We start from the raw sequence: 11,561 nt of genomic DNA on the forward strand, positions 1-11,561 counted from the left end.
GAAAGGTGATCATCTTATGACAAAACTTGAGAGAACACATTTATGTTAATTGCTTTATTTTTATGCTTGTCACCAAGAAAAAGTAATATATGGGATGTGGTCTGTATTGTAACTTAGGCAAATATGTTTATCCGTTTTAGTAAAAAGAATTAATAGAATATGTTATTGTTAGAGAAAATTAGTACTTTATTAATTTAGTATCAGTCAACACGTTTTTAATTCTTTTTAAAATTTTAACATAATCTTTTAATACCAGTATCATTAACTGAGTCCAAAAAAAGACTTTAATTTCCTTTATGTAAATATACAAAGTAACTTATGATTAGGGAAAAAATACAATGATTTGGTTTAGGTTCTTCATGTCATGTGCTTCATTAGCTCCAAGTATACAAAGTAACTTATGATTGGAAAAAATTGTAATGATTTGGTTTAGTATTCTTTATGTCATGTGCTTTATTAGTTGTAAGTATACAAAGTAATTTATGAGAAGGAAAAAAATGTAAAAATTTAGTGTAAGGTTTTTCACGTCAGGTGCTTCATTAGTGACAACAAACGCATTTCAAAAATCCTTAATGTCATTTTTTAACATCAAGTATTTCATCAGAAACAATTGACTTTTTCAAAGAAAGTTAACGAACATGAAGAGTTTTGTCATGTTCATTGAAATTTATGGAGAACTTTGGACAAAAAATACTTATATGGAAAATTTTAAATATTTTCAAATAATTTAGTGGATATCTTAATATTTTAGTCATTCTTCCATACCTGCCACGTGGTTATTATTATTATTTTTTAAATCCTACGTGATAAATGAGTATCATAAATTTATGTAGAATAAAAAATAATTTATGTATATATATATAATAATTTTGTAGTTATAAATATTGATAAATATTATAGTTTATTATTAATGTTTCAATACAAATTATGCATCTTTTTTCATTTGTTGAAATATCAAATATATTTATTTTATTTTATTCTTAACATATTATATAAAAATGTCTCTAACAAACATCATATTTGTTTTAATATTTTATTTTATTCTTAATATTTTAGTCATATAAGTTACCCACCTACACTTGAGTTGTTATCATTAATTCATACAGTTATATAAATTAAAATAGTATCACTTATGATATACAATAAATGAAAATATTATATACAATTTATATACGAATAATTATAAATTTGAATATATTTTTTTAAAATAAATAAAAATTATATAAATTAAATATTGTCAATTACATGAATTTATTCTCATCGTTATCAAATATTTTATAATTAAATATTATAAATACATAATAATCACAATAAATTAGAATATATGCACTCACATATAAATGCCATTAAAATTATCCTAAACAGATTAATTTAACTGAATAAAAATTAATGAAAACATATAAAAAGGTGTTATTCCCAATAGACAAAGCAGAGAATTGACCGTTGACTTCACCTGCAGAAAACATTAGATTCAAGAAAATGCGTCTATCACGCGACTTATTATTTTATCCAACTCGCTGTGCCATTACACCATTTACAAACTGCAGAAAGAAACATGTTTATGTCATTACATATTTTGAAGTTTGAGCTTCATCTTCCTTCTTCCTAGATCTATATATATATATATGTATATATATATATATATACTTGATCTATATACACATATATACTTGATTAGAAAGAATGACAAATGGAGATATCACACCAAAAAGGGAGAATCAATCAAAGAGGAGAAAGCATCTTGTTGGGGAGAATGCTCCTCTGTTGCCTACAACATTGGAAGGTAATGAGTTTGATGGAGCTTCGTTTACTGGGTCGGTGTTTAATTTATCAACCACCGTCGTCGGTGCTGGAATCATGGCTTTGCCCGCCACCGTCAAAGTTCTGGGTCTTCTTCTTGGCATTTTCATGATCATCTTTATGGCATTCTTCACTTACGCATCCGTTGAGTTGCTGGTTCGGTTTAGCAGGGCTGCAAAAGCAGTTTCTTATGGAGGTGTTATGGGGGATGGTTTTGGCAAGCCCGGAAGGATTTTGCTGCAACTCTGTATTTTACTTAACAACTTTGGTGGGCTCATTGCTTACGTGATTATTATTGGTATAATTGTAATTTCCCCTTTTACCTTCTCTTCGATTATATATGTGATTGCATTGATTATATTTCGAGAACTGCTTAATGCTTTTGGATTGAATTAAGGTGATGTGCTCTCTGGAACATCTTCTGGTGGAATTCATCATGCTGGTGTACTTGAAGGTTGGTTTGGACAACATTGGTGGACTGGGCGAACTTTTGTTCTCTTAGTGACAACACTTGGCATATTCACTCCATTAGCATTTGTTAAGCGGATTGGTTAGTTTTTTTGCCTGTTTCAAAGTCTGCTATTTGATCCTTTCTGATAAATGAATTAGAGCTTTACAGTGTTTTTAGTTTCATTGATGTTTCTGCTTACGCTATGCTTTTTTGTTTAGCCAAATTGGTTTAGGCTTTTTTTTTTATGGGTTCATCAGCTATGGTTTATTGTTGCTGTTGCAGATTCTTTAAGATTTACATCTGCATTATCGTTTATGTTGGCGGGTGTTTTTATTGCTGTCACCGTAGGAATTGCAGTTCTGAAATTGATAAATGGGAGTATAATGATGCCTAGACTGCTACCTAATGTCACTGATTTTGAGTCATTCTGGAAACTCTTCACTGTTGTTCCCATGCTAGTCACTGCTTACATTTGCCACTACAATGGTATGCACACTAATCTCCAGTTTCTTCTTTGTTTTTTTCATTTTTTTTTTCAAATCTATAATTGGTCTACATTCGCTTCTTTTTGTTACTATGGAGGAACGAGGATTGTCCTATATGGTTGATTGAGATTAAAACTTTTCTAGGAAAAAGAATGTTGTACAATTAGTTTATTCCTATTTAATTCATAGATATTAGTTATTTGATAAGTAGAAGTTAACTATAATTTACTCAAGTGATGTATAATTAATCAACTTCGTCCATAATATTCTATTCCATAACCATATTGTCACAGATCAATGAACAAATCATAAAAACAAATCGAATTGACTCGGAATCCAAATATGTTAGTTACATTTAAATTTTTATCCTATTTATACAGTATTCCTATTCATGTTATAAAGAATTAGACTAACCAAACTTAGTATTATAGGTGGATTTCTTTAAGTATGTGCTTAGAGTAACTGGATTCGATTTTGGAATTCCATGAATGCACCTGCTGTATTGTTTCTTCAAATTCAATTGTTCTACTTTTCTCCAACAGGAAACCAAGGCACTACATGAAAATTTATTAACATCTTTCTAAGCCTTCGTATGCAGTTCACAGTGTAGATAACGAACTTGAAGACAAGGCGGAGATAAAAGCAGTTCTCCAAACAACACTTGCTCTATGCTCATCCATCTATGTAGTGACAGGCCTTTTTTGCTTCCTTCTATTTGGTGACTCAACTTTTGATGATGTACTAGCAAACTTCGATACTGATCTTGGCATTCCTTACAGTTCCCTCTTAAATGATATTATCCGTGTCAGCTATGGACTGCATCTCATGTTGGTTTTTCCCCTTTGCTTCTATCCATTGCGGCTCAATTTGGACGGCCTCCTTTTTCCCTCAGCCAGGCCTTTAGCTTTGTCCAATATGAGGTTTGTGCTGATCACTATTGGCCCCACCATTCTTATCTTTCTGGGTGCAAATTTTATACCAAGCATTTGGGATGCCTTCCAGTTCACTGGATCAACTTCTGCAGTTTGTCTTGGTTTCATATTTCCTGCTTCCATAACTCTTAGGTGAGTTGTTGATTTTCATTGCAATTACTGGATATATCAATCTGGGTTTTCGTCCTATTTATGTAAATGAAGCAAATCAGCAAGTACTCTGCAGAAAAGCTATGATATTCTCCATTAATGCTTAAGGGAGTAATTTTGAAATTGGGAAGTATAAAATAACTTTTTGTTACTTTCAATTATCATTGAACTGTTATGTTAAAGCACTTAACTGGTGTTTTATAACCTTCTTTTGGTGTTTCAGGGATCAGCACAACATTGCAACGAAGAAGGACAAGATCTTGGGCATAATCATGATTATCCTGGCCGTGTTGTCAAGCTTGGTTGCAATATACAGTGATGTGTGTGTTCAGTTCAAAAAAAGTAAATATACCATCTGGTGAATTATGAATACAATTCCTATCTGTCTACTCAAATGAACCTAAAGGTATGAAAAAGTTTCCGAGATAATTGATCTGCTTGGCAATAGCTATCTGGTAAAAATCTAGTTTTCTTAGTTGAAATTTTGTTTCAGAATTTTATTAGCTGGGCTGGAAAGAAATTTATGGAGAAGCAAGTAAAGATGTTGATTTCTTATCATGGTCTTTTCCCTTTTCCTCTTTTGATGTCACTTATGGCACCTGCTAGTTATTCGTGAGAAACTCTGAAGATAAAGATTGTAAATGTTTTTGCTACATCATTCCAAGTTGATACTGCGATTTTTCTGGGACAAAAATAATGAAGTGACTATAAGTTTTGCCTTTGCTGAGAATGTCGAAAAACAGTTTAATTTATACACATGATAGTAACTTCTATGTGTTGGTTTTCATGTAATCATACATTTTGAGCAGATAACAAATTTGTCTTTTGCTCAATGAATCGAATGGTGGGTGAGTTAGTCTCTTCTGATAAAAATAAAGATCGTTAGTAACAAGGGTATTGAAAGGGTAATTCTAAACATAACCAAATAATTGAAAGAATACAAGAAATTTATTACTAGTGTGGTGTATGTCGATGTTCTAATGATATAATACGACAGAGTAAGTTAGTTGTATATACTGACTTATTTATTATCGGACGTACACATAATTTTAAAAATTTTACTTGTTAATGTAATTTGCTTTTCTAATATAATAAAATGAGATATAAATCAAAATGCATCTACTATATAATCAGACTAATAATTTCAAAATCTAAATCGTAAAGTTGATTCGTGATATGATATTATTAATTTTACAAAAATCAATTATACATATATATATATATATATATGTGTATTTAATGTCAGAATTGGGTTGTCATAAGGTATGGTACTTAATCTACATGCTCAATTTGTTGCATGAGATCAAATTTGGTTGAGAATTCAAAGGACTGACAATGAAACTAAATATGAAGAAAAAGCATAGGGAATGAGACAGAATCCCAGATAAATGCAAGTCATTCTCATCAACTATTGATTATCAATCAACTTCGTCTTCTCCAGCTCTCCTCTATACCCTAAAAAAAAAAAAAAAAACAAGACCCTTTGAATTCACCATACAGGAGCCCTAAAAGAGTCAGATCAAGTTGCCCAGATGCCGACATAAATAAATAGACAACCAAATTGGGCTCATGGGTCCATCTATTCACAAAAGCATCATGTGATTTATGTGGATTCAGTCACCACCACCTACTTATGATTATTTTTAATGGATCACACCCACTGGGTTCAAGTTCAGACACAAGATTTTTGTCCCTCTTATCTTACATATTATAATATGTGCATTCTTAATAATTGAAGAGAGAGAGTCTGGGTGGCTCAGATTTGATAAATAATAATTATTATTATTTCATTTCTTTTGGCAAGACCCACCCGTGACAGGCACACTTTAACCATAGCCTCACGTTTAAATTAGATTTATGGAAGTTTTGAGTCTGTAAAATACTCTGGGGAGAGATTTTGATTGACTCATTGATATTTTCCCTTCTTCTTTAATTACTATTAAATTTTAATTAATTCAATAAACTTGTTTAGAGTTGTTAATTATGTTGTTGACGTTGATGCTTACAAACTGCCAATTTGCTGATGGCTTTAAACTTAGAATATATTATTTTATTTTATAAACTAAATTCTATTTTTGTATTTTGAAAATTCAAATGGAATATGATTATGTATTAATAATTATCATATTAATTTTTATTTTAATATTTGAAATTTTTTTATTATATAATATATCATTATAATTATTACATTAATTTTTTTATTTTTAAAATTTGAGTGAATAATATTTAAATGTTTATTTTTATATGATATGTAATATTTATTTATAATTACTTTTATTTAAAGAGAAAAAGGAGAATAGCATGTGTTGTTTTCTGATATTAGTTATACATCTAATAATCAACTGACACGTGGACAGCAGTTGGCTGAAGATCACAACGATGACCGCTGATTGTTCGTCTTCAAGTCAATAAACGCCACCTTTTATTATTTTGATATTTTTTGGGAGAAGACGAAACAAAGCTTCAAACTTCAATAATAATAAGGTTTTGGGTTAAATAATTATTCAAAATTCATTAATTTAAGATAATTTGATTTATATTAAATTTTCCTTCTTTAATTAATAATGAAATTTCACTTTGTTTAATGATTCTTTGAAAAATTATTGTTTTGTGTTAATAGTTAATTTAAGATTATTACTTAATCATTATTAGAACAAAAAATAATTATACATGCACAATTTATAATTATTTAGGATAATAATAAAACCCATGCCACTAATTTTATGAGATTTATCAACTTGTGTTTAAAATTATAATTATGTAAATGTCATAAAAGATTCATGTAGAGTATATTAATCAATTCCTTGGGTTACTTTTTATTTTTTCTTTTAACCCATTATATTATTTTTATTAAAAAATAATAAATTCACTTAAATTTGTTAATGCAAAATACTAATGAATTAATTTTATTTAATTAATCAAAACTAGTTGATTACTTTTGCTTGAGTTAATACAATTCTTTTTCATTAAAAAAGAAACAAGAAATTTTCAAGAACAACTCTACTCCACTAGGACGACATCCAGGGGCATACACATACACATACACATACATAGCTATTCTCATATATATATATATATATAACATTATTATTGGTCTGTTCGTGCGCTACAGAACCGGAACTGTACCCCCATACGTTTACACCTTTTTGTTCCGTATAGCGTCTTCTCACTTCCTTATTTTTATATAAATCAAACAAGACCGTCCGTCAAATTTTGGTGGTTCTCTTGCTCTCTACTTCCTTCTCTTGGTTCCTGGATTCCTCTCAAAATTCTGAATTGTGAAGCATCAAGTTTGGGGATTTTCCGTCTTTTTCGTTTCTTGGTTTTCATTTTCTTGGGTTTGTACCTCAATATCCCACTGGATCGATTCGTTTAGTGGGATAAAATTCAGGAACTATCAATTGGGCTTGGAGTTGTTTTTACCTCTTTGGTTAATCCAAAAGACCACCCCAACTTTTGTTTGTAGATTAAGTTATTAATTGTGTTTGCAGAAATTTTCGGTTCCCTTGAAGCTCGTTTCTGCAATTGTATATCTGGGTCTCAATATTTTGTGGGGATTTCTTGCTTTCGGTTTTAAGATATCAGTGTACAGATTTTTTTCTGTTCTTAATTAGCAGGTGAAGTTTTGCCAGGAATCTCCCTCATTCGATCTAATTCTTTGTTGCTGCTTTTTAAGTGCTCGCCTCCTGCATCGAATCCGTAATCATCTTGTTTTTGACTCACAAGGCTTGATTAGAGAATTAAAAGTGTGTTTCATCTGGAGTTGTTCGCCAATCAAAGGGTAGGAGATAGGACTTTTGAGTAGTATAAAATGTTTTTGAGTTGAACTTCGTTAGAATTTTGTTGACTTGGAAGCTGACTTTGAGTCTTATGATTAGCAGGTTATTCTGCCTTGTATAATTCCCGAATTTTTAAACATCAAATCTCCATTGGAGCATTTTGTGATCATTAAAAGATGACGATTGGAGATGTTACACCGAAGAAGGAGAAGAAATCAAGGAAGAGCAAGCACCATGCTAATGAGAATTCTCCCTTGTTGCCCAAAAGGCAATATGAAGATGGTGGATTTGACGAGTTTAATGGAGCTTCTTTTTCTGGGGCAGTCTTTAACTTGTCAACCACAATTGTGGGTGCTGGTATCATGGCTTTGCCTGCAACCATGAAAGTGCTTGGTCTGGTTCTTGGGATGGTCATGATTGCATTTATGGCATTCTTGACTGAGGCATCCATTGAGTTGCTGCTTAGGTTTAGCAGAGCTGGAAGAACAGCTTCTTATGGAGGTCTTATGGGCGATGCTTTTGGCAAGTGGGGAAAGGTCTTGCTACAAGTCAGTGTATTGATCAATAACGTTGGTGTTCTCATTGTGTACATGATTATAATTGGTATGACAGGCTTCTATCAGTTCTATCTTTTGTATTTGTTCATGTTTACCCGTGTTTCATATCACCATAGTGGGAATTTTCTTTTTTTATTCACCGAGTTTGATTGACTCTTAAAAGCTCTAAATTTTTAAAATGATTTCCAATGGAAGGTGATGTGCTATCTGGAACATCTTCAAGCGGAGTTCACCATGCTGGTGTTCTTGAAGGGTGGTTTGGAGAACATTGGTGGAATGGGCGGTCCTTTGTTCTACTTGTCACGACACTTGGCATTTTCGCTCCCTTGGCATGCTTTAAGCGAATTGGTTAGTATATAGTCTACGGATATGATAGCTTGCTGCTTGTTTAACAACATCTGGAGGTTATGCACTAGTTATTTGTCTGCAAGTTTAAACACATTAGCCATCTAGGAATTCCTTGAATTGATTTGTGGCTGAATATGGTTGGAGTTGTGGCTACAACTTTGCAATTCTTGGGAACTCAAGCTTAGCTACCTTCTTTTGTAATAAATTTAATTATTGGTAAAGAAGACAAGTAGAACATCCTGTTCTTCTCCTCATTAAAGTATGACTCAACATCTTAAAAATTTGTTGATTTGAGAGCATATTAACACATATAAGAGACATTGTTGGGACTTACCTCGTGCATATGGACTATCGGCATGTATTTGTTTTAGTGACAACTGAAAATGTTTGTTTGGTGGTAGTGATCATGTTGTTTAACCTCGCATGTAACGTTTTTAACGGGTTCATCTATTGTACTTTCCATGGTTGCAGATTCTTTAAGGTTCACATCTGCCTTATCAGTTGCATTGGCAGTTGTATTTCTTGTTATCACTGTGGGAATTGCAGTTGTGAAGTTGATAACTGGAACTGTAGCTATGCCCAGATTGCTGCCTAATGTCACTGATATGACATCCTTCTGGAAACTCTTCACTGTTGTTCCTGTTCTGGTCACTGCATATATATGCCACTACAATGGTATGCACAATGGTCAATAGTTTTATTCGAGGTTGATATGCCTATCTCCTGTTTCTCTTTGTTTCAATGGATTGAGTTTCTGAATGATTTCAATTCACTGGGATGTTTATGCGCATCTGAAAACCTTGAGAGGAAAGATCTCCGTGAGTTCTCTATTTTTATAATATCTATACAAGTGGAAGCATGTATTATTTCTTTTCTGGAAAGTTTAGTGTTTTGGCACAAACTTTTTTACTTAGAAGGGTTTGAGTATGGTACAAATTTTCAAGTTTTTGTAATTAACTAAAAGGTTGGACATTTTGGGAGAATTGTGGTTTAATCTCCAAGCACTAGCTGATTAACCATTTTCTGGAAATTTCAGCCTTCGCCAGCTTAGTTATAGGGTTTTTACGTCCTCTAACTAGTAGAGGGTTCTTTTCCCAAATAAAAACTATAGAGGGTTCGACCAGAAAAAAAAACTAATCTTTCTAAGCATTTTGTTTGCAGTTCACAGCATAGATAATGAACTCGAAGACTCGATAAAAATAAAATCAGTTGTACGGACAGCATTGGCATTATGCTCATCTGTTTACATAATGACAAGCTTTTTTGGGTTCCTCCTCTTTGGTGATTCAACTCTTGATGATGTGCTTGCAAACTTTGACACTGATCTTGGCATTCCTTATAGTTCCGTGCTAAATGATGCTGTTCGTGTTAGCTACGCAGCCCATCTCATGCTTGTGTTTCCAATTGTCTTCTATCCATTGCGGCTCAACATGGATGGTCTCCTCTTTCCATCAGCAAGGCCTCTAGCTGTGTCCAATTTGAGGTTTGCGTTCGTGACTTTGGGGCTCATCACTGTCATCTTTTTGGGTGCAAACTTTATACCCAGTATTTGGGATGCTTTCCAATTCACTGGTGCAACTGCTGCAGTTTGCCTTGGGTTTATATTTCCTGCTGCTGTTACGCTCAGGTGAGTAGTTGATTAGCCTAGGAAAATAAAATATCCTTGACTTGTTTCTGTTTACAAATAAATTCTTTGCAACCAAAAGCTGCATAATTATTTCTCTAGCAACTCCCCTGCGGTATTTAGAAATTGGGCAGTCTGTGCACATTGCTCCTCTACTTGTTTGCGTGAGTGGAAGCACATGCTGTGGTTCATCAAATCAATAATCTGTAATCTTGTGTTCATAACAAGTTCACCAATAGAGGTCATCTATGCTGGCACAAAGGAGAAATGTATTTTCTTGCCAACATGCCAGTAGGAAATGCTTATTTAAGTAGAACCCTTTTTGGAATATCAATTCTAAATGAGATAAATTCTTAGCTTTTACCTGAAATAAGAGGAGGTATGATCTTGGAATTATAGAGCCATTTACTAGAATTTCTACCCATCGATCCTCAGTTTCTAAGAAATTATACTTATGAGGAGGACAATTCTTCTGATCTTGGCGTGAAATTAATTTAATGACCTTTATTATGAGCTTCTTTACATTCAATTTGATTGGAAAACTCTTGATTTGAGGTTGGATTTTGTTTGATGTTTCAGGGATCGGCACAAAATAGCAACAAAGAGAGACAAGATCTTATGCATTTTCATGATTGTCCTTGCTGTATTCTCCAACATGGTGGCCATTTATAGTGATGCCTATGCCTTGTTCAAGAAGAATCAATCACCTCGCGAATGATAATGCATCATTTTCCTAAATGGGGGAAAGATATGATCAAGCTTTCCAGCGACTGCATTGGATGGATGTAAATTTTTATTTAGTACTCAATTGGAAAAACTGAGATTTTGTTGGAAGTTTAAATGAGTTGAATAAGATGAACCCTCCGCTTAATGTATACAGTTTGTTGAAATGTGAGGATGTCTTCACATCTTCTATGTTTGTATTATTAATGGATGCTTCGGTTTGTATTGCTGTTGCATGAATTGGCATGAAGTTTAGGATGCATAGATTCTATACATGGATCTCTCTCTCTCTCTCCCTCTCCCTCTCTCATATGATCAGATTTATACATTAGATTGTAGAAGGAAAATATATATACGCGACTGCCATGAAGTTAGGATTGGAAGTAAGAGATTCTTTGAATTATTTGGTTCTCTGTTTTGTTTTTTGTTTTTTTCCAATTGTCCACTTCAAAGTTCAACTAGCAGAGGCATTTGGTCTTGGCTAACACATTTATCAAATCTGATTTGAGTCCTCTTCATAACACAAAGGAAAGAATTGAAAGTCAGCAAAAGGTTCTTTCGTTAATACTCCGGTTAGTAACACAAGTTTCAGAGATATTGTCTTGTATATCATAGATCCGCGTTGATATGTACTATATGTTTCTCCATAAATTTATTAGTTAAATCAATTCCTGTAAGTATTAATGAAGATACAATATTACATCAATATTTG

The 11,561-nt window shown here is 32.6% G+C and overlaps 2 protein-coding genes across 4 annotated transcripts; both read left to right on the top strand.

The window, feature by feature from the left end:
- Nucleotides 1–1,510: 1,510 nt before the first annotated feature.
- On the top strand, nucleotides 1,511–4,540 carry LOC110820098 (amino acid transporter AVT6A-like). Of its 2 annotated transcripts, none has more exons than XM_022049484.2 (6): nucleotides 1,511–2,098; nucleotides 2,198–2,350; nucleotides 2,600–2,737; nucleotides 3,335–3,800; nucleotides 4,042–4,224; nucleotides 4,312–4,540. In XM_022049484.2, the coding sequence occupies exons 1-5, from the start codon at nucleotides 1,684–1,686 to the stop codon at nucleotides 4,178–4,180; spliced, it is 1,311 nt and encodes a 436-aa protein (XP_021905176.1). In that variant the 5' UTR covers nucleotides 1,511–1,683; the 3' UTR covers nucleotides 4,181–4,224; nucleotides 4,312–4,540. The 2 variants fall into 2 exon arrangements, with proteins under 2 accessions (XP_021905176.1, XP_021905174.1); XM_022049482.2 differs by having other exon boundaries at nucleotides 1,513–2,098; nucleotides 2,534–2,737.
- Nucleotides 4,541–6,926: 2,386 nt separating this feature from the next.
- Nucleotides 6,927–11,122, top strand: LOC110820123 (amino acid transporter AVT6A-like). 2 transcript variants are annotated; one of them, XM_022049527.2, is made up of 6 exons: nucleotides 6,927–7,599; nucleotides 7,697–8,200; nucleotides 8,350–8,502; nucleotides 8,974–9,177; nucleotides 9,664–10,129; nucleotides 10,706–11,122. In XM_022049527.2, the coding sequence occupies exons 2-6, from the start codon at nucleotides 7,774–7,776 to the stop codon at nucleotides 10,842–10,844; spliced, it is 1,389 nt and encodes a 462-aa protein (XP_021905219.1). In that variant the 5' UTR covers nucleotides 6,927–7,599; nucleotides 7,697–7,773; the 3' UTR covers nucleotides 10,845–11,122. The 2 variants fall into 2 exon arrangements, with proteins under 2 accessions (XP_021905219.1, XP_021905218.1); XM_022049526.2 differs by having other exon boundaries at nucleotides 6,928–7,599; nucleotides 7,700–8,200.
- The last annotated feature ends 439 nt before the right edge of the window (nucleotides 11,123–11,561 follow it).

Source organism: Carica papaya, chromosome 1, assembly GCF_054855325.1.
Source record: "Carica papaya isolate Zhongbai chromosome 1, ASM5485532v1, whole genome shotgun sequence".
Lineage (NCBI taxonomy): Eukaryota > Viridiplantae > Streptophyta > Magnoliopsida > Brassicales > Caricaceae > Carica > Carica papaya.